This window comes from Erpetoichthys calabaricus, chromosome 12 (assembly GCF_900747795.2).
Source record: "Erpetoichthys calabaricus chromosome 12, fErpCal1.3, whole genome shotgun sequence".
Lineage (NCBI taxonomy): Eukaryota > Metazoa > Chordata > Cladistia > Polypteriformes > Polypteridae > Erpetoichthys > Erpetoichthys calabaricus.
In genome coordinates, this window is record NC_041405.2 from 148,553,980 (window position 1) to 148,578,945 (window position 24,966).

Here is a 24,966-nt window from a genome sequence, read left to right on the forward strand (position 1 = left end):
CCTCTGTTTTGAGTCTTGCAGGTTATGCTTAGCATGTTAGAAAATGCCAGCATTCTGGGCAGCAGAACGTTGGCAGAGCCTGTAGGCATTAGGCACCTTAAGAGAAAGAGATGAGAAAGTATAGGGGATTCAGAAAGTACTCAGATCCCTTCACCTTCTGCAGACTTCTTTGTGTTAAATGGATAAATCTGACATTTTTACCCACCAATCTACATCTACCAATAACGACAATGTTCAGAAACATCTAGAAATTAATTAAAAGTCACAAACTGAGATCTCTCTTCCACATTAAGTACCCATCCATCCATTTTCCAACCCACTGAATCTGAACACAGGGTCACGGGGGTCTGCTGGAGCCAATTCCAGCCAACACAGGGCACAAGGCAGGAACCAATCCCGGGCAGGGTGCCAACCCACCGCAGGACACACACAAACACCACGCACACACTAGGGCCAATTTAGAATCGCCAATCCACCTAACCTGCATGTCTTTGGACTGTGGGAGGAAACCCACCTAGACACGGGGAGAACATGCAAACTCCACTCAGGGAGGACCCGGGAAGCGAACCCAGGTCCCCAGGTTTCCCAACTGCGAGGCAGCAGCGCTACCCACTGCACCACCGTGCCGCCCACACATTAAGTATTCCAATGCCTAATTCCATACTTTGTGTAAGCCCCTCAGGCAGCAATTCCATCTTCAGGTCTTCCCTGAGTAAGCCTCTGTAAGCTTTGTACTCCTGAATGTGGACAGTTCATCCCATTCTTCCTGGCAGATCCTCTCAAGTTCTGTGAACTGCCATCTTCATCTTTCTCCATACGTCTTCCATGGGGTTTAAGCCTGGGCTGGACTGGGCCACTCAGGGACACTCAGAGACTTGTCACTCCAGCGTTGTCTTGTGTGGCAGACGGCCGGCAGCTAATCCCAGGCCTGGACACCCCTGTGATGGAAGGATGAGGGAAGGCAGCTTTTTCAGGACACTGCCTCCCCCAAAACGCTAGATGGCAGCTCCCCTGGAGTGTAGCGGTGCCCTGGATTCCCACAGGGCATCCTGGGACTTGGAGTCCAGTTTCTCAGCCCTGTTGGGTGCTGTGGGTGCCACCAGGGGGAGCTGTGAAAGGACTTTGGGGAGTCATGCTTCCCTTGCAGCTCGGAAGTGCTTGGAAGTCATGAGGACGGGAGTTCCACAATACTTCCGGACTGATTTAAAGAGTTGGGATTCTCCATCTAACCCGGAAGTGCTAGCAAGTCACAGGGATGGAAGGACTGGTGGAGACCCAGCAAGCGAGCCGGAGCTGGGAGGTAGAAGACAGAGCTTGCTGAGAGGTGTGGAGGAGACAATTGTATTGATTCATTGTTTCTTTATTTGTGTCCGGTGGCTGTCGTGCTTACAGGGCACCCTGAAGAAGAAAAAATAAGCAAAGGATCTTCTTTGTGCTTTTACCCTGTGTCTGTGTATCTGTCTGTTGGGTTTACGGGGCAACAGCGACCCCTAGCGTTCTTACACTTGGCTGTATGCTTTGGGTCATTGTTGTGCAATGAGGTCATGTGCACTCTGGAGAAGGTTTTCCATGAGGACCTCTCTGTTTTTGGCTGCCTTCATCCTTCCCTGACCAGTCTCCTTGTCTCTGCTGCTGAGAAGCAACCCATAGGATGCTGCTGCCACCACCATTCTTCACTGTAGGCATGTTGAACGTCCACTGCTGAACTGATGCAGATTTAGCGCTCATCCTTCCCTCGATCTGCTTCGAAATAGTCATCAATGCACATGGCCACTTTTTGAAGAGATGTTGAAATCTTTTTTTGCAACATTTTTCCAGTTGCTTGCACATGACAGAATGGTAGAATGTCGGTGGCTGCTCCGCACGAATGATGCTTCCCATTGTGTTATCGAAAGGTCACCACAGTCACAGGGCTTAGTGACTTTCAGGAGATTCTTTAATTGTCATTCCATTCGATCGTAATCATTTTGCTTTTTTGCACCACGGCTATTTCTCCACGCTAGAGCTTGACGTGTTCACACGACTGGAGTCGCTAAACGTATCACGGTGGTTTGGTCATAAAGTGCCGTTTACATCAGTTTTCCTTTGAAGGAAAGATTTCAAGCAGTTCAGGTGAGGTACAGAAATTGTATGGAAATGATTACAGTAATCCCTCCTCCATCGCGGGGGTTGCGTTCCAGAGCCACCCGCGAAATAAGAAAATCCGCGAAGTAGAAACCATATGTTTATATGGTTATTTTTATATTGTCATGCTTGGGTCACAGATTTTCGCAGAAACACAGGAGGTTGTAGAGAGACAGGAACGTTATACAAACACTGCAAACAAACATTTGTCTCTTTTTCAAAAGTTTAAACTGTGCTCCATGACAAGACAGAGATGACAGTTCTGTCTCACAATTAAAAGAATGCAAACATATCTTCCTCTTCAAAGGAGTGCGTGTCAGGAGCACAGAATGTCACATAGATAGAGAAAACAATCTCTAGCAAACAAATCAATGGTGCTGTTTGGCTTTTAAGTATGCCAAGCACGCGGCACAAAGCTGTTGAAGGCGGCAGCTCACACCCCCTCCGTCAGGAGCAGAGAGAGAGACAGATACAAAAATCAATACGTGCCCTTCGTGCTTTTAAGTATGCGAAGCACCGGCAGCATGTCACTTCACGAAGCAGCTGCACAGAAGGTAGCCAACGTGAAGATAATCTTTCAGCATTTTTAGACGAGCGTCCGTATCGTCTAGGTGTGCGAACAGCCCCCCTGCTCACACCCCCTATGTCAGGATCAGAGAATGTCAGCCTGAGAGAGAGAGAGAAAAGTAAGCTGGGTAGCTTCTTAGCCATTTGCCAATAGCGTCCCTTGTATGAAATCAACTGGGCAAACAAACTGAGGAAGCATGTACCAGAAATTAAAAGACCCATTGTCTGCAGAAATCCGCGAACCAGCAAAAAATCCGCGATATATATTTAAATATGCTTACATATAAAATCCGCGATAGAGTGAAGCCGCGAAAGGCGAAGCGCGATATAGCGAGGGATCACTGTATACAGTAACTTTGGTCAAGAAAAGCGTCTGCTATTGGCAGCACTGACGATGTAACAACGCTGTATCGATTGTCCTTGCTGTCCCACTTGGTCCCTCTACTGGAGTGATGTGCCCAGAGCTTTGTCTGCACAGATTGTAGAACTTGATAACGAATCTTCCCATTTGGATTTAATATACTGTTTCCATGAACGACCTTGTAAACCATGAGACGTTTGTCAGTGCTTACATCAGCGTTTCTCAACCTTTAAGTATTTGCAACCCGAGTTTTCATAACAGTTTTAATTGCACCCCCCCTAACGTTTTCTTGAAACCCTAATAAAATGTATTCCTATGTTTTTTGCTGCCGATACACCGCTACAAGTTTAAAATTTCCCTACGAACAGCGAAATCACACCACATATGGTAACATTCGCGCTCCCATTTGCGGAAACGTGCTTGTAGTCCAAAGCACTCGTATATCAAAGTGAATTTCCCCATAAGAAATAATGGAAACTCAGATGATTCGTTCCACAACCCAAAACTATTCATATAAAAATGATTAATACAAAATATAAAGTAAAAATACATAAAACAAATTAACTTGCACTTTACCTTTGAAAAGAATCATGGCTGGTGTGAGTGAGTTTCTAAACTCTTGTGGGATTGCACCCAACGGGACGACACGCGAAAGAGCGTCCCAAAGCAATCGCAGTCTCCCAGCGCAGTAGCAGTTCGCCGTAAAAGTGTAATCCAAAAAGATCGCGGACATGCTATAAGCGCCTGCCGTCGATGGGTGATACAAGGAACAAGGAACATTATAAATGCACAGGGCCCTGCCTGACTGCTGTGTCTGTGTATACTGTAAATAACCGCGCTGTTGCTGTTTCAAGCTGAATAAAGCTGGTGTTGCTAAAGTACTGAGACTCAACTTCATGTTTTAGGGTGCAAGACGGGGACTCGCACGTCACAGCACACACACACACGCGCGCACACACACAGTCACAATGCTGTAGTAAACAGTATACGCTCGTACGGATGTTGACTATATGAGTGAAGCACGCCGACTCAGACGGAGAATAGGAGACGATTGCCCACAATCCCGCAGTGAGAGAGAGAGAAGAACCATCAGCTCAGTTGTGATCACATGAAGCTCAGCAGACAAAGTGTATACTTACTACTCGTACTGCAAGACCTCGCTCGTTTACCAAGTCAAAATTTATTAAAAATTTTAGCTTGTCTTGCAAAACACTTGTAAACCAAGTTACTCGCAAACCGAGGTTCCACTCAACATGTTGTCTGCACTGAAGGGTGGCCAGCGATTGGGACAAGCAAATGGATTACTGTGCCTTTTCCAACAATGATCAGCATAGCGGTTTGTTTCAACGTCTGTTTTCTCCACCAGACTTTCATCAACAAGCAGTCGTAAATTGTCCAGATATTCATGACACCTATAGACCCGTAAATGGAAAACAGAGACTTGCAGGATTGTCAGCTGTAGTGTCCCGCCTGACACCATATATGAACATTACTGAAACATGGCATGATGACCAGTTCACATTGTTATCACTATCACACAGTATGAGCAGTGGTGCAGGTTCAGTTTGTTCTAAAACTGGCTGTAGAATTTTTCATTGACAGGTCTTTGTGCTTTTAATTGAAGGCTCCGCCCCACTCATACATATTCATGTATTAGAGTTGTCAGGAGTGATTTGTGACAGGATAGGTGGATTAGCGATTCTAAATTGGCCCTAGTGTGTGCTTGGTGTGTTTGTGTGTGTCCTGCGGTGGGTTGGCACCCTGCCCGAGATTGGTTCCTGCCTTGTGCCCTGTGTTGGCTGGGTTTGGCGCCAGCAGACCCCCGTGACCCTGTGTTCAAATTCAGCGGGTTGGAAAATGGATGGATGGATGGATTTGTGACAGACAGGTATCAACAAGAGTGAAAGGGAAGGTCTACAGGATGGTAGTGAGACCAGCTATGTTATATGGATTGGAGACGGTGGCACAGGAGACAGAGCTGGAGGTGGCAGAGTTAAAGATGCTAAGATTTGCATTGGGTGTGACGAGGATGGACAGGATTAGAAATGAGGACATTAGAGGGTCAGCTCAGGGTTGGGAGACAAAGTCAGAGAGGCGAGATTGTGTTGGTTAGACATGTGCAGAGGAGAGATGCATGCTGGGTATACTGGGAGAAGGATGCTAAGAATAGAGCTGCCAGTTAAGGGGAAGAGAGGAAGGCCTAAGTGAAGGTTTATGGACTTGGTGAGAGAGGACATGCAGGTGATGAGGGTGGCAGAGTAAGAAGAAGAGGACAGGTAGATATGGAAGAAGATAACCCGCTGTGGCAACCCAACAGGAGCAGCCGTAAGAAGAAGAAGAAGAAGAAGAAGTTAATAGACCATTTGGTCTAACCCCAACTAAGCACCAACATCACAGTATGGAACTTTGACACACACCCAAACAACTGTAACAGGAGTAGCCATAAGAAGAAGAAGAAGACCAGAGAGTTACCACAAAGTGACAGAACACCTAGAAATTAGGGTTAACAGCATGGTGTTATTTCATCCACCAAATGGCAGCTCCTGAGAGAGGGACATTATTTGTCACCCTGAGTCTGACTTGAGTTTCACTGTTGTAGATCCCATAGCAGACGGACAGGCATCCTGACTGGCAATACTTTAATGGATGGAGGTGCAACCCAGCTGGGATGATTCCCAGTTTTAATTGCAGTCAGATAGAGGCCATGATGGAAGGACTAGGGGAATCTGGATGTTGGGGACAATTTCTCCCCCAACATTACAGGTGGCAGTGTTTCTCTGGTATGGTCCCAGTTTGGACACTCAAACGTTTACCTGGGCCTTGTAGTTTGGATCAGGGCAGCACTGTCGAGGTCCTTGGGTGCCACCAGGGGACGTTGCTGAGAACAGACCTCCCTGTTTTATGGGACATTGGCTCAACCCAGAAGTGTTTCTGTCATCCAATATTATGGTCCTCCATTAAAGAATCCGCTCTACCTAGGAAAGGCAGTCAGAGTCTGGAGACGAGGGGAGGAAGAGGATTGTAACTGAGCTGCTGACTGTAAAGTTTAAGACGCAGCCTGTACAAAGTGATCTGTTTAATTAAAAGCTCTTTTGAACCTGGGATTTGTGTCTACGTCGTTGTTTTTGGGGTCTGGGGTGCTGCAATGCCCCCTGTTGGTCACACCACATTTACACAGAATTCGGAGCCCGAGTCACACTTGAGGTTCACACCAAGGAGGTTAGAACAATAAGTCTGTCACCCCAGCTGAACTTTGATTTTCATCATTTGAGTATTTTCCAGCAATTTAAAAATGGTTCACAGAGCCCTTAAAAGTTTACTGAGCCCCCCATTGTGCTGTGGCCCCCTGGAATAAGGCGGTATTAATAGGAAACTTTACAAAAATAAGTCAAACTGAAAAGCATGCCACTAAACGTAATCCTTCTGTTAGAAAACTATAGAATACACAAAAACATACGTACAGAATACATTCATATTACGCCTTGTCACATACGTGCACTTCGGAAACTGCTTAAGGGCTTCGGTGATGGCCACGTGAGGTGACACTGCATAATAACCACCTCTCTTCTTCTTCCTCTGCAGAAAGGAAGACTGACACCTTTCCACCTCTGACGTCATTTTGGGGACCGTCCACCTGGACCCTCCTCTTCTGTTTATTAGGCATTCTGGGAGGAAGAGGCGGGTCCAGGTGGATGGACCCCAGAAGCGATGATTATGATTGCACACAGAAAATGGACAAGCGCCATACAGGGAGTGACATGGAATCACCAAATGCATCAAGAATGAGTACCCAGGAGGACTTCTGTGATTGGCTGATTGGTAAATCAATCATTTAAAACAACCACCCCATTGGCTTCAGGGTTAGATGAGTGAAAAGCTTGCAAGGGGAAAAGTCAAGTGTGACCCCTGAACTGGCACCACGGCACTCGCTGCATGTCGACCTTCAGAGCCCGGCTGCCACACCTGGAAACAAAGTGCTTACAGAGCACAACCAGGCAGATTGTCTAATTCAGAGTGGTTTATTTTTTATTATGATTGACTTGCAAAGTGTAACATGAAATGTGAAAGATGCTATAAAAGGATCAACTGGGAGCTTCAGCCAGTAATACTGTGACTCCATTCATCCACCTATTAATTCACTCGAATTGCTCATCTAATGCCGAGTGACCCAAACAAACACAAAAAAACTCAGTCAGGATGAAAACATGAAAGGGGCCCAACCCTGGGACAGACCCCCGGAGCTAACACAATCCGCTGCATCACCCCCCCAAAACACTAAAATACACATTTGTGCCTAGTCATGTGGGTCAGACTTCTGATCTTTTGTTTGTTAGACATTATGAAGAATCCAACAGGAAATAATAAAGTGGGAAAAAACAGGAATGCCACAGGCATCAAACAGAAGCAAATTAAAATATTTAATCAAAAAATAAACCGAGTCCCAGACGTCGCAGTACAGTTGAGCACAAAAGCCCTGCACTTCCCTCAGTAGACTGGTAGGATTTGAACAGAGGATTGATGCTTATGAAAAACGGATAACATCAGAAAATGGAGGTTTTGTTGAGGAATTAAATGTAAGTGGAGCCGAACAATAACAGCAGAAAGAAAAACAAAGAAGTCAGAAAAGAAACTGCAACTGAAATCGTAGTGTTCTGAGAATCAGCAAACTTCGACTGACACTGGAGGACAAGATGGAGCAGTGGGACAGTCAACTGTGTGGCTCCTGACAGATGTGGATCATTGTTTAAATGAAAATCACACCACGTCCACCGGTCACTGAATACAAACTGAATGTGGCATGAAAGGAAATGGTGGGCTTCTGGGCATCGATCTCTCTATGATATAGCGCCTTTCACATCTATCTATCTATCTATCTATCTATCTATCTATCTATCTATCTATCTATCTATCTATCTATCTATCTATCTATCTATCTATCTATCTATCTATCATATAGCGCCTTTCACATCTATCTATCTATCTATCTATCTATCTATCTATCTATCTATCTATCTATCTATCTATCTATCTATCTATCTATCATATAGCGCCTTTCACATCTATCTATCTATCTATCTATCTATCTATCTATCTATCTATCTATCTATCTATCTATCTATCTATCTATCTATCGATCTATCTATCTATCATATAGCACCTTTCACATCTATCTATCTATCTATCTATCTATCTATCTATCTATCTATCTATCTATCTATCTATCTATCTATCATATAGCGCCTTTCATATCTATCTATCTATCTATCTATCTATCTATCTATCTATCTATCTATCTATCTATCTATCTATCTATCTATCTATCATATAGCGCCTTTCATATCTATCTATCTATCTATCTATCTATCTATCTATCTATCTATCTATCTATCTATCTATCTATCTATCTATCTATCATATAGCGCCTTTCACATCTATCTATCTATCTATCTATCTATCTATCTATCTATCTATCTATCTATCTATCTATCTATCTATCTATCATATAGCACCTTTCACATCTATCTATCTATCTATCTATCTATCTATCTATCTATCTATCTATCTATCTATCTATCTATCTATCTATCATATAGCGCCTTTCATATCTATCTATCTATCTATCTATCTATCTATCTATCTATCTATCTATCTATCTATCTATCTATCTATCTATCTATCATATAGCACCTTTCACATCTATCTATCTATCTATCTATCTATCTATCTATCTATCTATCTATCTATCTATCTATCTATCTATCTATCATATAGCGCCTTTCATATCTATCTATCTATCTATCTATCTATCTATCTATCTATCTATCTATCTATCTATCTATCTATCTATCATATAGCGCCTTTCACATCTATCTATCTATCTATCTATCTATCTATCTATCTATCTATCTATCTATCTATCTATCTATCTATCTATCTATCTATCTATCTATCTATCTATCTATCTATCATATAGCACCTTTCACATCTATCTATCTATCTATCTATCTATCTATCTATCTATCTATCTATCTATCTATCTATCTATCTATCTATCTATCTATCATATAGCACCTTTCACATCTATCTATCTATCTATCTATCTATCTATCTATCTATCTATCTATCTATCTATCTATCATATAGCACCTTTCACATCTATCTATCTATCTATCTATCTATCTATCTATCTATCTATCTATCTATCTATCTATCTATCTATCTATCTATCTATCATATAGCGCCTTTCATATCTATCTATCTATCTATCTATCTATCTATCTATCTATCTATCTATCTATCTATCTATCTATCTATCTATCTATCTATCATATAGCACCTTTCACATCTATCTATCTATCTATCTATCTATCTATCTATCTATCTATCTATCTATCTATCTATCTATCTATCTATCTATCTATCATATAGCACCTTTCACATCTATCTATCTATCTATCTATCTATCTATCTATCTATCTATCTATCTATCTATCTATCTATCTATCTATCTATCTATCTATCTATCTATCATATAGCACCTTTCACATCTATCTATCTATCTATCTATCTATCTATCTATCTATCTATCTATCTATCTATCTATCTATCTATCTATCATATAGCACCTTTCACATCTATCTATCTATCTATCTATCTATCTATCTATCTATCTATCTATCTATCTATCTATCTATCTATCTATCATATAGCACCTTTCACATCTATCTATCTATCTATCTATCTATCTATCTATCTATCTATCTATCTATCTATCTATCTATCTATCTATCTATCTATCTATCTATCTATCTATCTATCATATAGCACCTTTCACATCTATCTATCTATCTATCTATCTATCTATCTATCTATCTATCTATCTATCTATCTATCTATCTATCTATCATATAGCGCCTTTCATATCTATCTATCTATCTATCTATCTATCTATCTATCTATCTATCTATCTATCTATCTATCTATCTATCTATCTATCTATCTATCTATCATATAGCACCTTTCACATCTATCTATCTATCTATCTATCTATCTATCTATCTATCTATCTATCTATCTATCTATCTATCTATCATATAGCGCCTTTCACATCTATCTATCTATCTATCTATCTATCTATCTATCTATCTATCTATCTATCTATCTATCTATCTATCTATCATATAGCGCCTTTCACATCTATCTATCTATCTATCTATCTATCTATCTATCTATCTATCTATCTATCTATCTATCTATCTATCTATCTATCTATCTATCTATCTATCTATCTATCTATCTATCTGTCTGTCTTTCTTAAAGTGACTGTGTGTCTCAGTTTCTTGAGGACAGTCTAAGCAGGGATGTTGAACTCCAGGCCTGGAGGGTCGCAGTGGCTGCAGGTTTTCATTCTAACCCTTTTCCTAATCAGTGACCCATTTTCAATGCTAATTAACTTCTTTTCCCTTCATTTTAATAGCCCTGTTTTTAAGGATTCAGTCCTCTGAATTGATTTGTTTCTTCATTAAATGGCTGACAAACAGAAATAAGACATAAAACGGGCCAACAGATGACCAGCTAAACTGTAACATCAAACTCCAGACAGTTTCATTCCAACCAGTTTCTTAATCAGAAGCCAGTTCTTGCTGCTAATTAAAGCCGTTATTGAATATCAAGACTTGTTGCTGCTCTCGTTCTGCCACAGCAGACTGTTGACTTTCTATTTTTTCTAAGACCAGCGTCAAGATGTTTGGGTTACCTGAGCAGACCAAGATCACCAAGACCATCACCTTTCTTTATTTTCAGATATTGTGTGATGGGCACAGATGAGCTGCTCACGTGGTGGCTCATTTTGGGTCTCATTTTGTTTGGCTGCTCATTAAGGAAAAAGAGAAAACTAAGGGGTCTGAGTAAAGTTAATTAAAACAAAGGCAAAAGAAGTTAATTAGCAGCAAAAACGTCTCACTAATGAAGAAGATGGTTAGAATGAAAACCTGCAGCCACTGTGGCCCTCCAGGATTGGAGTTGGGGACCTCTGCTCTAGAGGAAACAACGACAAAACCAAGAGAAAGCCCAGGTAGAGGACCAGTTATCCTAACTAGTGGCAGTGCGGCGAGAGCACTTGCACCGGGGTCAGTGCAGCTGAAGAGCTTGGGGGCTACCTGGATGTTATGATTAACAGGCATGCCTATATTGACATCAGAGCAAAAGTTTAAGGGGATTGTCATTCGCACAACACCATATGACATAAGTGCGGCTATTAATATTTTATGTCACTTGTACAATTGACGTAACTTATTGACGGTGGTCTTTTTTTTAATTGTGTATAATTTAATTTCATATGGTGGGCTCGTTTAATAATAATTCTTTGCATTTATATAGTGCTTCTCTTACTACTCAAAGCGCTCAGCAATTGCAGGTTAAGGGTCTTGCTCAAGGACCCAACAGAGCAGAGTCCCTATTGGCATTTTACAGGATTCGAACCAGCAACCTTCCGATTGCCAGTGCAGATCCCTAGCCTATTTATTTATTCATTTATTTATTTTACACTAAGACCCATAGTTGTGAGGCAAGTAAAGCTCTTGCGTGCCGTCCACTGTCCACTTCAAAAGCATTTCATTTTTTAGCACTTGTTAGTTTTTTATTTATTATTATTATTATTATTACTACTACTACTGGCCTGATGAGCAATATTAAGACAAATGCTATCATCCAGTAATTTATGTCGTTTCTTTTCATTGACCTCATGCCTAGACCACCGAATGCTGAATTTTAGGTTTTTGATTAAAAACAGGAATCGAACCCCTCCCCGGCACATCCCACAAACCCCACCACCACCCTGGCTAACTGGAAGGCTCAACAAATAAGAGACGGAGACGCGCCGGTCGAGTAGACGGCAGCTCACGTGAACGCGCATCTGCATTCGCCGTGCATGCGCTCGCAAGTCTGCGCTCGCGGAGGACGACGTGAGAACAGGTGAGTGCGTCTTGGGTTGCGCTTCTACTATCAAAACACATATTTTATATGGGTGTGTTAACTTCGACTGCATTTGAGTGTTTAATGCGGATTTGTGTTTAGTATAACCGTGCCGCTGTGTTCATGATGCTGTTCAGGGGGAAGGCGATCCTGAGGGTAAGGCGAGGTGAGTGCCGTGCACTTCGGCGGAGCTTTTACTTTACCCAGATATCCTTCTGTCCGTACGTGAACTCATGCACACGCTAAAACTCGCATTTACAAGACTATGGAGCAAGGCATCATCGGTCAGTTAGCCTCTAGCTTTCTGACGGCAGCGCAACAATTCATAACAGACGCCTGTTGAACGATTCAAGTTTCATTCGGTTCTTTGCATGTTACATATTTGGCTGGGTTTAGAGCCGTCATGCTTACACACCCACACACACACACACACACACACACACACACCAGACTGATAAGGGATCAGTAGACAGATTTAGAGCGGTTTTAGCACTGGCGCATATTTAAGGGACTAACGGACCTGAGAAGCGCTGATCTGCGATCAATAGACGTGGAAAAGAAAGAAAGAAAGAAAGAAAGAAAGAAAGAAAGAATTTGAATTTTCAATTGAACTTTACCAATCCATGCCCAACAAATCATCTACAATATCGAAATTAAAGCAAACAAAGAAAACCCCAAAAAGACAACAATAAGTAATTCATATGTCAAATAAGAACAATCAATTCGTTATCTTCAAGTTTACAAATCGCCTCACGATCACACCATTTTTCTTCAATGGAATTCACGCTTGTAGTCACTCTGAAGAATTGATATTCCAAATACACCCCATGCTTTTACAAGTTCATAAAATATTCTTATCACGTCACGTTGTTTATTTGACTTCACTTTGTCTTTTCTGGATTTATAAATATCCACCTTGGCCTGTCCGATGAGGAAATTACCAATCTGACATTCATCTCGATTATTTAAGAAAGAAAGAAACACTTTATAATAATGTTCAATTGTAAATGTACTTTATGACAAAGAATAGAGTTATTTATAATAGTACTCGGTTTGAAAGGCACTGAAGCGCCTTACTATCATATTTAATGGGAAAATGACACTATATAAGAAAGCAACGCTCAATATAAGATCCACCCAGCCATTATCCAACCCGCTATATCCTAACTACAGGGTCACGGGGGTCTGCTGGAGCCAATCACAGCCAACACAGGACGCAAGGCAGGAAACAAACCCCGGGCAGGGCGCCAGCCCACCGCAGTCAATATAAGATGTATTATATAAAAGAACGAAAGAAAGAGTCATATTACGCGTTGTATTTATTATGCCGTGCGACCAGCAAAAACGTCCCACCTAAGCAGGGGTGAAAATAGCGGGGATGCAGACGTTGTGCTGCCTGGGTGCCCTTAAAGACCCTCGCTCATGTGACCACAGCTGTCTCCCATTCGCCACTCGAACGATACGGTCCATCATGCTGTCTTTATGGGGGCGGCCGTAAATTCATTGAAGGCTAAGGAACATCGCTACGCTGTAAAAAAAATAATAATAATAATTAAAAAAAATCAGTAAAAACTCATTTCATTAATGGTATATTTCCATCCACCCATCCATTTTCCAACCCGCTGAATCCGAACACAGGGTCACGGGGGTCTGCTGGAGCCAATCCCAGCCAACACAGGGCACAAGGCAGGAACCAATCCTGGGCTGGGTGCCAACCCACCGCTGTGGGAGGAAACCCACACAGACACGCGGAGAACATGCAAACTCCACGCAGGGAGGACCCGGGAAGCGAACCCAGGTCCCCAGGTCTCCCAACTGCGAGGCAGCAGCGCTACCCACTGCGCCACCGTGCCGCCCAATGGTATATTTTCACTGTAAAAAACTGTAATAAAATAAACGGTTCAAATAATGATCATAAATAAACAAATACATTTAAATTTACATTTAACCAGTGTTTTAGCTGTCAGCATTAATTCATTGTTTAATTGTGCAAAACTATTTTTTGCGGGGCCATAAACTCACAAAGTCACAGAATTTTCATTTGCATAAATTTAGTTCATTTGCATAAGAGAACGCCCCCTTATTACCCCCCACATTTTTGCACTGTGAGAAACAAAAAAAATTGATGACTGCTATTAAAATAACCCTTCAGTGTGTTCTGAGTTTTGTTTTCTTTTATTTTGGTTTATGCAGAGTTATGTTCAAAATACTCACAAAGCTGTGGTATTCCTTAGAGTCCTAAAAAAAGAAAGGTGCCACAGTGGTTCTTCATAGTGATGCCATAGGATGCCTTCTTCCAATTGTTCCATCCACACTGCGCTCTATGGGTTATCTCTGTATCTAATTCTCTATTTTGGGCTACCACTTGACCCGTGATATTTAAAGGACTCCACTCATTTCAGTTGGCCCACCCTTCAGGCTAACTTCTGAATCCTGATCATCATTAAACCTCAGATATGCGGTTTTCTTTCTACTTATCTTCAACCCTCTCTTGTCTTCCATTCTCTCCATTTCCTCTTTTCTGGGTTTACACAGCGTGATGTTGATTCAATAGGGAAGTGAAAACGTCACACGAATCAATGAAACGTTTATGAATGGGTGCAAAGGTTTTAAAGGGGAAGAACAAGACTTGGTTGACCATCAACAACGAGCACACAAGCCCACCTCAACATGGAGAATGCCTTCATCACACCGACGGATTGCGCTGTCCAATGTTGCTGCACATTGAATATCAGCAATGGATATGCACAGGCCATAGTGCCTGATGACTTGGGCTGCACCATAAAGTGTGCCCAAGATGGGCACCCAAACAGCTTACTGGTCTGCACTGAGCCAAACGTCCTTCAGTTTATCCTGACAGGCTTCACTCCCTCTGCCCTAAGAAATCCCACCATGGCGTGTTGTTCAATAACGGTGCAATTCCGCAGCGGAGCGTCTGTGTCGATCTCACCTTGGCTTCAATCACACTAACGGCAGAGCGCTGCGCTGTGTGTGTTCAGACTACCCATAAGCCATTGTGAACTTGTTGTCTTGTGCCCGCTTCAACCCATTGCAGTTCATTTTCAAATTGCCTTTACTTTTTGATTCACCCTCATAATTATCAATTGGCTTCATTTTATGGAGACGAACCATATGCCGAGATATTTTTTGATGGTTAATCAATGAGCTGTCAGTCATTTAACTGCTAAATTACAGCCACAGTGGGCGGGGCCAAAAAACAAATCTGACACACCCCCTTCATAGCAGCGTGTCACACCCCTGAAGCTGGACTGTGCTCTCTGCTGCTGTCATGTGACAACTTGTATATTTTGCATTGAAAAGCACCTTGCAGTGATACAGTATGTGTTGTGAAAGGCGCTATACATTGTCGATGTTCCTCTGATTTGAATACGTCACCATTCATCTGTTCCAAATGTCCATATGTGACCCTCGCACCATTTTCCTCCTAATTTTTTTTTTATGTCATTTTTTTAGGGTCTGCTCCTGAGTTGCTCTGCTCCATGGGTGTGTCGCTCTGTCTTGCAGCAGCTGTGCTTACAGCTGTGGGTCACCAATGTGGGTCCAGTAACTCCAGTAAGTAACTTTCCACAACATTATCCATCCATCCATCCATTTTCCAACCCGCCGAATCCGAACACAGGGTCACGGGGGTCTGCTGGAGCCAATCCCAGCCAACACAGGGCACAAGGCAGGAACCAATCCTGGGCAGGGTGCCAACCCACCGCAGGACACACACAAACACACCCACACACCAAGCACACACTAGGGCCAATTTAGAATCGCCAATCCACCTAACCTGCATGTCTTTGGACTGTGGGAGGAAACCGGAGCGCCCGGAGGAAACCCACACAGACACTGGGAGAACATGCAAACTCCACGCAGGGAGGACCCGGGAAGCGAACCCAGGTCCCTAGGTCTCCCAACTGCGAGGCAGCAGCGCTACCCACTGCGCCACCGTGCCACCCCACAACATTATTTATTTATTTATTTATTTATTTATTTTTAAAACATCCGGATCTCATCTTTGCTTTGTAAAGTGCACTAATGGTGGGCTACGTGAATGCTGCTGTGCAGAATTCTGCCAGTTTGGTCTGCACCTAAGGGTTCAGATCTCATTCGGTAGTCCAAGATGGAATTCTTTAGATGGCGGTGCCTTTTAACTCATGTGACCGACAGGGGGCACCACTGAGCCCCAAACCCTGGATACAACTGACACACAGACACAGTCACGGGTTCAAAACAGAGGCTTCTGTTATAAAAATATCTCAAGTATAGTTTCAAGCCAGAAGTCCATCGACACAGACATGATGTCGCACCTGTGCTAAGAACTACCTCTGTGTTCTACCGAAATGGAATTGCAGCCCCCACCGAAGAACTGAACGACGACAGCACTGTTCCATTGGATTCTCTTTGTCAGTATTTGTATATAATAATAATAATAATTAATAATTCTTTGCACAGTCATATGAAAACATTTGGGAACCCCTCTTAGCCTGCATAATAATTGACTCTCCTTTCAACATAAAAGATAACAGTGGTATGTCTTTCATTTCCTAGGAACATCTGAGTACTGCGGTGTTTTCTGAACAAAGATTTTTAGTGACGCAGTATTTAGTTGTATGAAATTAAATCAAATGTGAAAAACTGGCTGTGCACAAATGTGGGTCCACTTGTAATTTTGTTGATTTGAATGGCTGTCACTGCTCAATGCTGATTACTTGTAACACCACATTGGTGTGATGAGCTCATTAAGCCTTGAACTTCATAGACAGGTGTGTCCAATCATGAGATATAAAGGTATTTAAGGTGGTCAACTGCAAGTTGTGCTTCCCTTTGACTCTCCTCTGAAGAGGGACAGCATGAGATCCTCAAAGCAACTCTCCAAAGATCTGAAAACAAAGATTGTTGAGTCTCGTGGTTTAGGGGAAGGCTACAAAAAGCTATCTGAGAGGTTTAAACTGTCAGTTTCAACTGTAAGGAATGGAATCAGGAAATGGAAGGCCACAGGCACAGTTGCTGTTAAACCCAGCAGGTCTGGCAGGCCAAGAAAAATACAGGAGCGGCATATGTGCAGGATTGTGAGAATGGTTACAGACAACCCACAGATCACCTCCAAAGACCTGCAAGAACATCTTGGTGCAGATAGTGTATCTGTACATCATTCTACAATTCAGGGCAATTTGCACAAAGAACATCTGTATGGCAGAGTGATGAGAAAGAAGCCCTTTCTGCACTCACGCCACAAACAGAGTCACTTGTTGTATGCCAATGCTCATTTAGACAAGCCAGATTCATTTTGGAACAAATTGCTTTGGACCGATGAGACAAAAATGGAGTTATTTGGTCAAAAGAAAAAGGGCTTTGCATGGTGGAAGAAGAACACCGCATTCCAAGAAAAACACCTGCTGCCTACTGTCAAATTTGGTGGAGGTTCCATCATGCTGTGAGGCTGTGTGGCTAGTTCAGGGACTGGGACCCTTGTTAAAGTCGAGGGTTGGATGAATTCAACCCAATAGCAACAAATTCTTCAGGATAATGTTCAAGCATCAGTCACAAAGTTGAAGTTATGCAGGGGTTGGATATTCCAACAAGACAATGATCCAAAACACAGTTTGATATCTACAAAGACATTCATGCAGGGGGAGAAGTACAATGTCCTGGAATGGCCGTCACAGTCCCCTGACTTGAATATCATCGAAAATCTATGGGATGATTTGAAGCAGGCTGTCCATCAAATTGAACCGAACTGGAGAGATTTTGTATGAAGAATGGTCAACAATACCTCCATCCAGAATCAGACACTCATGAAAGGCTATAGGAGGACAGCGTCTAGAGGCTGTTAGATTAGCAAAAGGAGGCTCAACTAAGTATTGATGTCATATCTCTGTTGGGGTGCCCACATTTATGCACCTGACTAATTTTGTTATGATGCATATTTTCTGTTAATCCATTAAACTTAATGTCACTGCTGAAATACTACTGTTTCCATAAGGCATGTCATATATTAAAAGGAAGTTGCTACTTTGAAAGCTCAGCCAATGAGAAACAAAAATCCAAACAATTAAGAGGGGGTCCCAAACGTTTTCATATGACTGTAAGTGATTAAACTACAATGTAAATTAGGAGCAAAATTTAAATATATCCCTTCCTTTGAACCATTTTTCTCTCGTGGGGGAAATCCTGTCAAAAAACCCCAGACAGTAACACAAAGGGCCACACAGAATAAAGATTCATTCTTAATAAATATGATCTGAACTATCATGAAACTGCATGGAGCTCAAAAAGGCAAAAAGGAGTTGCCAGCAAAGACAATCCCAGGTGAACCAAGTCCCAATACAGTATTCCAAGGTAAGGCTGAAAAACAGAGCAGAAGGCCAACAATCCAGAAAACACAAAATGCATAAGCCGAGACACTCAGCAACTCCCTAGTGCAGTCGAATGAACCACCAGGAACTGTGGGAAACCCTTACCTTTAGAGGGCTTACAGCAGTCCCTGACAATGATGGGCCGGTAGACCACTCACAAAACACAAAGTAAAGATGCTGTTGCACAGACAAAAGCAAATATGAAGAACAATGCAAACAAATGTAAATACAAAACATTTGGACATGAGTGTCAGTAGGCTTTGCACCCTAGGATCCAAGTTACCTGAACTATTCTCTAACATTTCAGTAATTATTTATCGCCTTGATGCTGATTTTTCTGATTATTAAACAGGACCTTTAGATAGCAATTGACGAGAAGAATTCATAATACATTGCAGAATTATGGTATTTGAGGGCTCCTCTAGACCGCCTCTTTCTCTTGCATGATTTGGCTCAAAAATGAATCTGCACATCGTAATCTCATAACAGGCTTAGGTTTCGAGTTCGGTATTTTTCCATCCAGTCATTTTAGCTTGAGACCGTCCTGAAGAAACTGTGACACACAGACACCCACACTGTGATGGAACTGGGCTATCAGCGTTCCCTAAACCCCAACACGAACACACACAGAGTCCCAGATTCAAGTAAGGAATGGTTTACTAACCTAAAATACCTCTTCCAAGTGACATACTGTAAGCACAGAATCTCTCCCTTCCCATCACCTCTCCAGAATTCCTCTCACCACCGCATTGCCCCCCTCCAGCTAAGTGTTGCTGTACATCCTCCCAGCTCCGACTTGCCCGAATAAAGGAGTGCAGCCCCTTTTATTGAGGACCCGGGAGTACTTCTGGGTAATATGGGAGTCCCATGAATTGGGGAGCACATCTCCCTGCAGTGCCCCCTTGCAACACTCACAGATCATCAACATTATACAAAGTTATTGTCTGTTTTTTACCTGCATTATTATCAATCTTTAATTTAATATTGTTTGTTGTATCAGTATGCTGCTGCTGGAGAATGTGAATTTCCCCTTGGGATTAATAAAGTATCTATCTATCTATCTATCTATCTATCTATCTATCTATCTATCTATCTATCTATCTATCTATCTATCTATCTATCTATCTATCTATCTATCTATCTATCTATCAGATCCTATCAGAGCTGTGCTGCCGAACTACAACTCCCAGCATTCCCTTCTGGTTCCTGAATGTATGTACGGCTGCTGCCATCTAATGCCTATAGGGGTTAAACGTCTCAGAGACAGTCCATTCCCAGTCCTCTTCTTTCCTCATGGCCAGGGAGGTTATTAAGCCCATGTCCGGTCGGGATGCCTGTCCGTTTATTTGGGGCTTCCCACCCAGGTAAGGAACCCTCATTTCTGTTTGGGATGTCCATCCAACCATTAGGGCTGTCTCCTTCCCTCTCCAGGCCAGGATGCCTTTACATTCCCTCAGGGCCACTCGTCTGAGTAAGGGATCTTCCTGTTTCCTGGCAAGGATGCCCGTCCATCCCATGTGCCACCTACAACACACACAGACAGACACACACCCATCATCGAGATATTGATGTTTTTGGTACAAGGGGACCCTACAACATTGAGATCTGTCAAAAACCAGAGACTGAATTTTTGACAAATCTAAAGGCTTTCGCTTCCCCCTCCAGATGATATGATAGCAGGCAAAGCAAAATGAATCCAAAGAAGACATAAAAGGATTTGGACCACAACCAGGGCTGGAACTCTGGCTGAAACATAACAGTTTTAGGTCTCCCTTAAAAACCTCACCCATATGTTAAGTTGTGTAAATAATGTGTTAGGCTTGCCTTATATCATATTCCTCCATTCTTCTTCTGATAGTCCTGACCGATAAATCCAGAAGTTTAGCAGTGGCCGGTGCGCTCATCCCCATCTGCAGGTACTTACAAACCACATATTTAGGGGAATACTGGAGTGTGGACACCCCTGTCGATGATAATCTATATAATCATTTGCTGCAGCTCTTCTGGACCTTAGTTTTTGAATGAACGACACTTGGACATTCGTAAAGGTTTGGGGAAGCCACCCGTATAATGTCCTCTGGCTGTGAAAAGGCTTTTAGTAGAACAGAGCATTGTTCACTCGACTGAGTCCAAAACAGAACTGATGGCTACAGACAAAATGGCAGCTTTAAAAGCCAGTGGAGGAAATGACGTAATCAGAGGCGGGACCGGAAGTGACATCATCAGAGGCGGGGCTAGAAACGGCAATGACGTCATCCGAGGTGCTGGAACCCTGTGGGATTTCCCGAGAATGGTCTGCAAGGGATCGAGAGAGACAGTTAGTGCACCCCGCCACCCCCTGGTCGAACGTGGGATTGCCATTATTCAAGCCCTTTGGTTGACTCCTATGCGCACATGTGTGACAGTGTTCTAAGGGCCGGTTTATACTTTATGCTCAGAAAGCACACACACACGCATCATGGCTGCCACATGTTCCCAGTGTTCATTTGACACATCCTCTGAGCACATCCTCAGAAATTAATGTGAGTTGCAGTCCCAGCAAAAAGTCAGGGGGCGCAGTGTGATCAAGTCGGAACGTGACGTCAGAGTCTCTGTTTACTATCGACATGTGACAGAAAGCCGCTTTGAGGATCGTTGTTTGATGAAGCGTTCGATGTGGTGAAGCAAAATGCCAACATACAGGTGCTGGTCATAAAATTAGAATATCATGACAAAGTTGATTTATTTCAGTAATTCCATTCAAAAAGTGAAACTTGTATATTAGATTCATTCATTACACACAGACTGATGTATTTCAAATGTTTATTTCTTTTAATGTTGATGATTATAACTGACAACTAATGAAAGTCCCAAATTCAGTATCTCGGAACATTAGAATATCAATTAAGACCAATGCAAAAAAAGGATTTTTTAGAAATGTTGACCAACTGAAAAGGTATGAACATGAAAAGTATGAGCATGTACAGCACTCAATATTTAGTTGGCGCTCCTTTGGCCTGGATTACTGCAGCAATGCGGCGTGGCATGGAGTCGATCAATCTGTGGCACTGCTCAGGTGTTATGAGAGCCCATGTTGCTCTGATAGTGGCCTTCAGCTCTTCTGAATTGTTGGGTCTGGCATATTCCATCTTCCTCTTCACAATATCCCATAGATTTTCTATGGGGTTAAGGTCAGGCGAGTTTGCTGGCCAATCAAGAACAGGGATACCATGGTCCTTAAACCAGGTACTGGTAGCTTTGGCACTGTGTGCAGGTGCCAGGTCCTGTTGGAAAATGAAATCTGCATCTCCATAAAGTTCATCAGCAGCAGGAAGCATGAAGTGCTCTAAAACTTCCTGGTAGATGGCTGCGTTGACCTTGGACCTCAGAAAACACAATGGACCAACACCAGCAGATGACATGGCACCCCAAACCATCACTGACTGTGGAAACTTTACACTGGACCTCACGCAACGTGGATTCTGTGCCTCTCCTCTCTTCCTCCAGACTCTGGGACCTTGATTTCCAAAGGAAATGCAAAATTTACTTTCATCAGAGAACATAACTTTAGACCACTCAGCAGCAGTCCAGTCCTTTTTGTCTTTAGCCCAGGCGAGACGCTTCTGACGCTGTCTCTTGTTCAAGAGTGGCTTGACACAAGGAATGCGACAGCTGATACCCATGTCTTGCATACGTCTGTGCGTGGTGGTTCTTGAAGCACTGACTCCAGCTGCAGTCCACTCTTTGTGAATCTCCCCCACATTTTTGAATGGGTTTTGTTTCCCAATCCTCTCCAGGGTGCGGTTATCCCTATTGCTTGTCCACTTTTTTCTACCCCATCTTGTCCTTCCCTTCGCCTCTCTATTAATGTGCTTGGACACAGAGCTCTGTGAACAGCCAGCCTCTTTAGCAATGACCTTTTGTGTCTTGCCCTCCTTGTGCAAGGTGTCAATGGTCGTCTTTTGGACAACTGTCAAGTCAGCAGTCTTCCCCATGATTGTGTGGCCTACAGAACTCGACTGAGAGACCGTTTAAAGGCTTTTGAGTTAATTAGCTGATTAGAGTGTGGCACCAGGTGTCTTCAATATTGAACCTTTTCACAATATTCTAATTTTCCGAGATACTGAATTTGGAACTTTCATTAGTTGTCAGTTATAATCATCAACATTAAAAGAAATAAACATTTGAAATACATCAGTCTGTGTGTAATGAATGAATCTAATATGCAAGTTTCACTTTTTGAATGGAATTACTGAAATAAATCAGCTTTGTCATGATATTCTAATTTTATGACCAGCACCTGTACAAATGTATTCGTGCTGTTTTTATATTCAAGCGTTGCATATTCCCCATCGTAATGAAGCGATACATTTTAAAAGTCTCACATACCATCTTCTGTGCTGGCTTCACAACAACATCAGAATGTATGGCAGCATATTTGAGCCATCCATCCATCCATTGTCCAACCCGCTATATCCTAACTACAAGGTCATGGGGGTCTGCTGGAGCCAATCCCAGCCAACACAGGGCGCAAGGCAGGAAACAAACCCTGGGCAGGGCGCCAGTCCACTGCAGGGCACGCACACACACACACACACACCAAGCACACACTAAGGACAATTTAGAATCACCAATGCACCTAATATGCATGTCTTTGGACTGTGGGAGGAAACCGGAGCACCCGGAGAAAACCCACGCAGACACGGGGAGAACATGCAAACTCCATGCAGGGAGCCACAGAGAAAAAAAATTAAGGACATGGTGTAAAGGCTTAAATCTCATAATGTTCACTTTAACCTCGTAGTTTATTTTATCATTAAAGCAGAGCGTTGTAAACGTCATCTTAAAACCGACCCAGTCGTTAATCGCTACCTGCTTCTGGGGCTTCCTCCTGACCTGACAGCAGCGGCAGGCAGCACTCACCACACAGAACACATTAAATGTTTGATATTCCAGCTCTCTGCTCATTTAGAATCCTTAGATTTCTACTTGATATCACTTTCATGATGAAATGCATTAAAGTATGTATGTTACATTTTACAGCTAAATCGTTAACATCATTTAAATAATGAATATTGTTAATAACTACACATGTGGGGGCGACACGATGGCGTAGTGGTAGCGCTGCTCTCTGACAGGGAGTCATGTCGCTGGAGTTCCCTGCCTGCAGTTTTCACATTTTCCTGGTGGGTCTCCACTATGTGCTCCAGTTTCCTTCCAAAGATATGAACGTTTGGGAATTTGGTGACACTAAGACGACTCTAGTGTGTGTGTTGATGAGCTGAAGCCCCGTCCAGGGAGTTTGTTTCTATCTCGCGCCCGGTGCTTGCTGGGATGGGCACATCCCTGGATTGATTGATTGATGAATGGAATCATTAAACATCGTTTTCAGAGATATTGTGGCAAGATGTCCTCGGAATTTATTGGATGTTTCAGGCAATTCACAACACAGCGAAGCCGAATGTTTTCTCGCAGTGATGATATCTCGCACTGCCACCTGGTGGAATCTTCCAGATTTACGTAAAGTACACGCACAAGTATAAACAGTATAACGCTAGTGTAGCAGTAGTGTCCACTGGAGCATGCGTCGCGTGAAGTATAAACCCGGCCTTAGGATGTTACTGTAGCATTGCTGCTGTCTTCTCCTGTTGCTACGTCTCTTATACCAGAACCTTAACCTGCACCCCGTCAACACGAAAGAGAATGAAATTGTCATTTACATCGCCAGCTTCAAGAGACGGCGGATCCCCTTGCGTTACCCTGGGTGATACACTCACCCAACTGTTGACGCCCCTTTCCAAACTTCTTGCTGCTGATTGGTCATTTGATTACATTGGCATAATTAACGCGTGATCTTGTTTCAAAATGCAATACACGCAGAGCAGCCACCAAGCAAGATTCACTACGTCTGCTTTTCTTTTAATTGTGACCCCTGATCAATGGACACGAATTGCATTTTAGGTCAACACAAAAATTATGGACCGCTGTGAAAAGCAATCAGTCGACGGTTGATGTGTTTTGCATTATGACTTGTGGCAAAATGAAACGCACCTCGTGCATATGTGCTGCGTTGCAATGTAATTAACACGTTGGATTGCATTTCATTTTGGCACAGATAACCTTACATACTTTAGTTCAGTTCCATTTACTTTTATATAACATCACAGATTATCTCTGTGAAATATTCCGTCCATTCATTTCCTTATCCAGTTAAGGATCACAGGCTCGGATGGCCTTCTGCACGATCTCAGCTGGGCTACAAGCCCCACAAGCTTCAGGTGGCCAGAAATTCATCGAGATGTGTGAAAAAATATTTGTTCCTTGTTTTTTTATAGGAATTTCCAGGTCACTAGACTGGCCGATCAAGTCCTCTTTAACCCCATTACCGTTAACCCTGACCCTCGTCACGCATATGCTGTGTTCCCTGTGGAGGGCGGCTTTTGGAATCACAGAGAGCTTAATAGGGGCTTTCGAAACGTAAAGCACATGAAGGACAGACCTGCATCAAGGCACAAACCGAGCCCAGATGGGGTGCCAGTCTATGGCAGGGTCCCTTCATGTGCACAGTAGCACTGGGCTTCAAAGAAAGAGCTTTCC

At 42.8% G+C, this 24,966-nt stretch overlaps 1 protein-coding gene and 1 long non-coding RNA gene across 2 annotated transcripts in view; both read left to right on the top strand.

The window, feature by feature from the left end:
- LOC127529878 (uncharacterized) overlaps positions 1 to 4,114 on the top strand; it is a 71,718-nt gene extending 67,604 nt beyond the window's left edge. Inside the window, exon 3 of the long non-coding RNA XR_007936482.1 lies at positions 3,958 to 4,114. This is a non-coding gene — a long non-coding RNA (uncharacterized LOC127529878). The remainder of the gene's footprint in view (positions 1 to 3,957) is intronic.
- Positions 4,115 to 11,980: 7,866 nt separating this feature from the next.
- Positions 11,981 to 24,966, top strand: part of LOC114663184 (growth hormone receptor-like) — a 41,328-nt gene continuing 28,342 nt past the window's right edge. The window contains exons 1-2 of the mRNA XM_051935006.1: positions 11,981 to 12,025; positions 15,500 to 15,598. Of these exons, the coding sequence (XP_051790966.1) occupies positions 15,526 to 15,598 (73 nt within the window). The 5' untranslated portion in view covers positions 11,981 to 12,025; positions 15,500 to 15,525. The remainder of the gene's footprint in view (positions 12,026 to 15,499; positions 15,599 to 24,966) is intronic.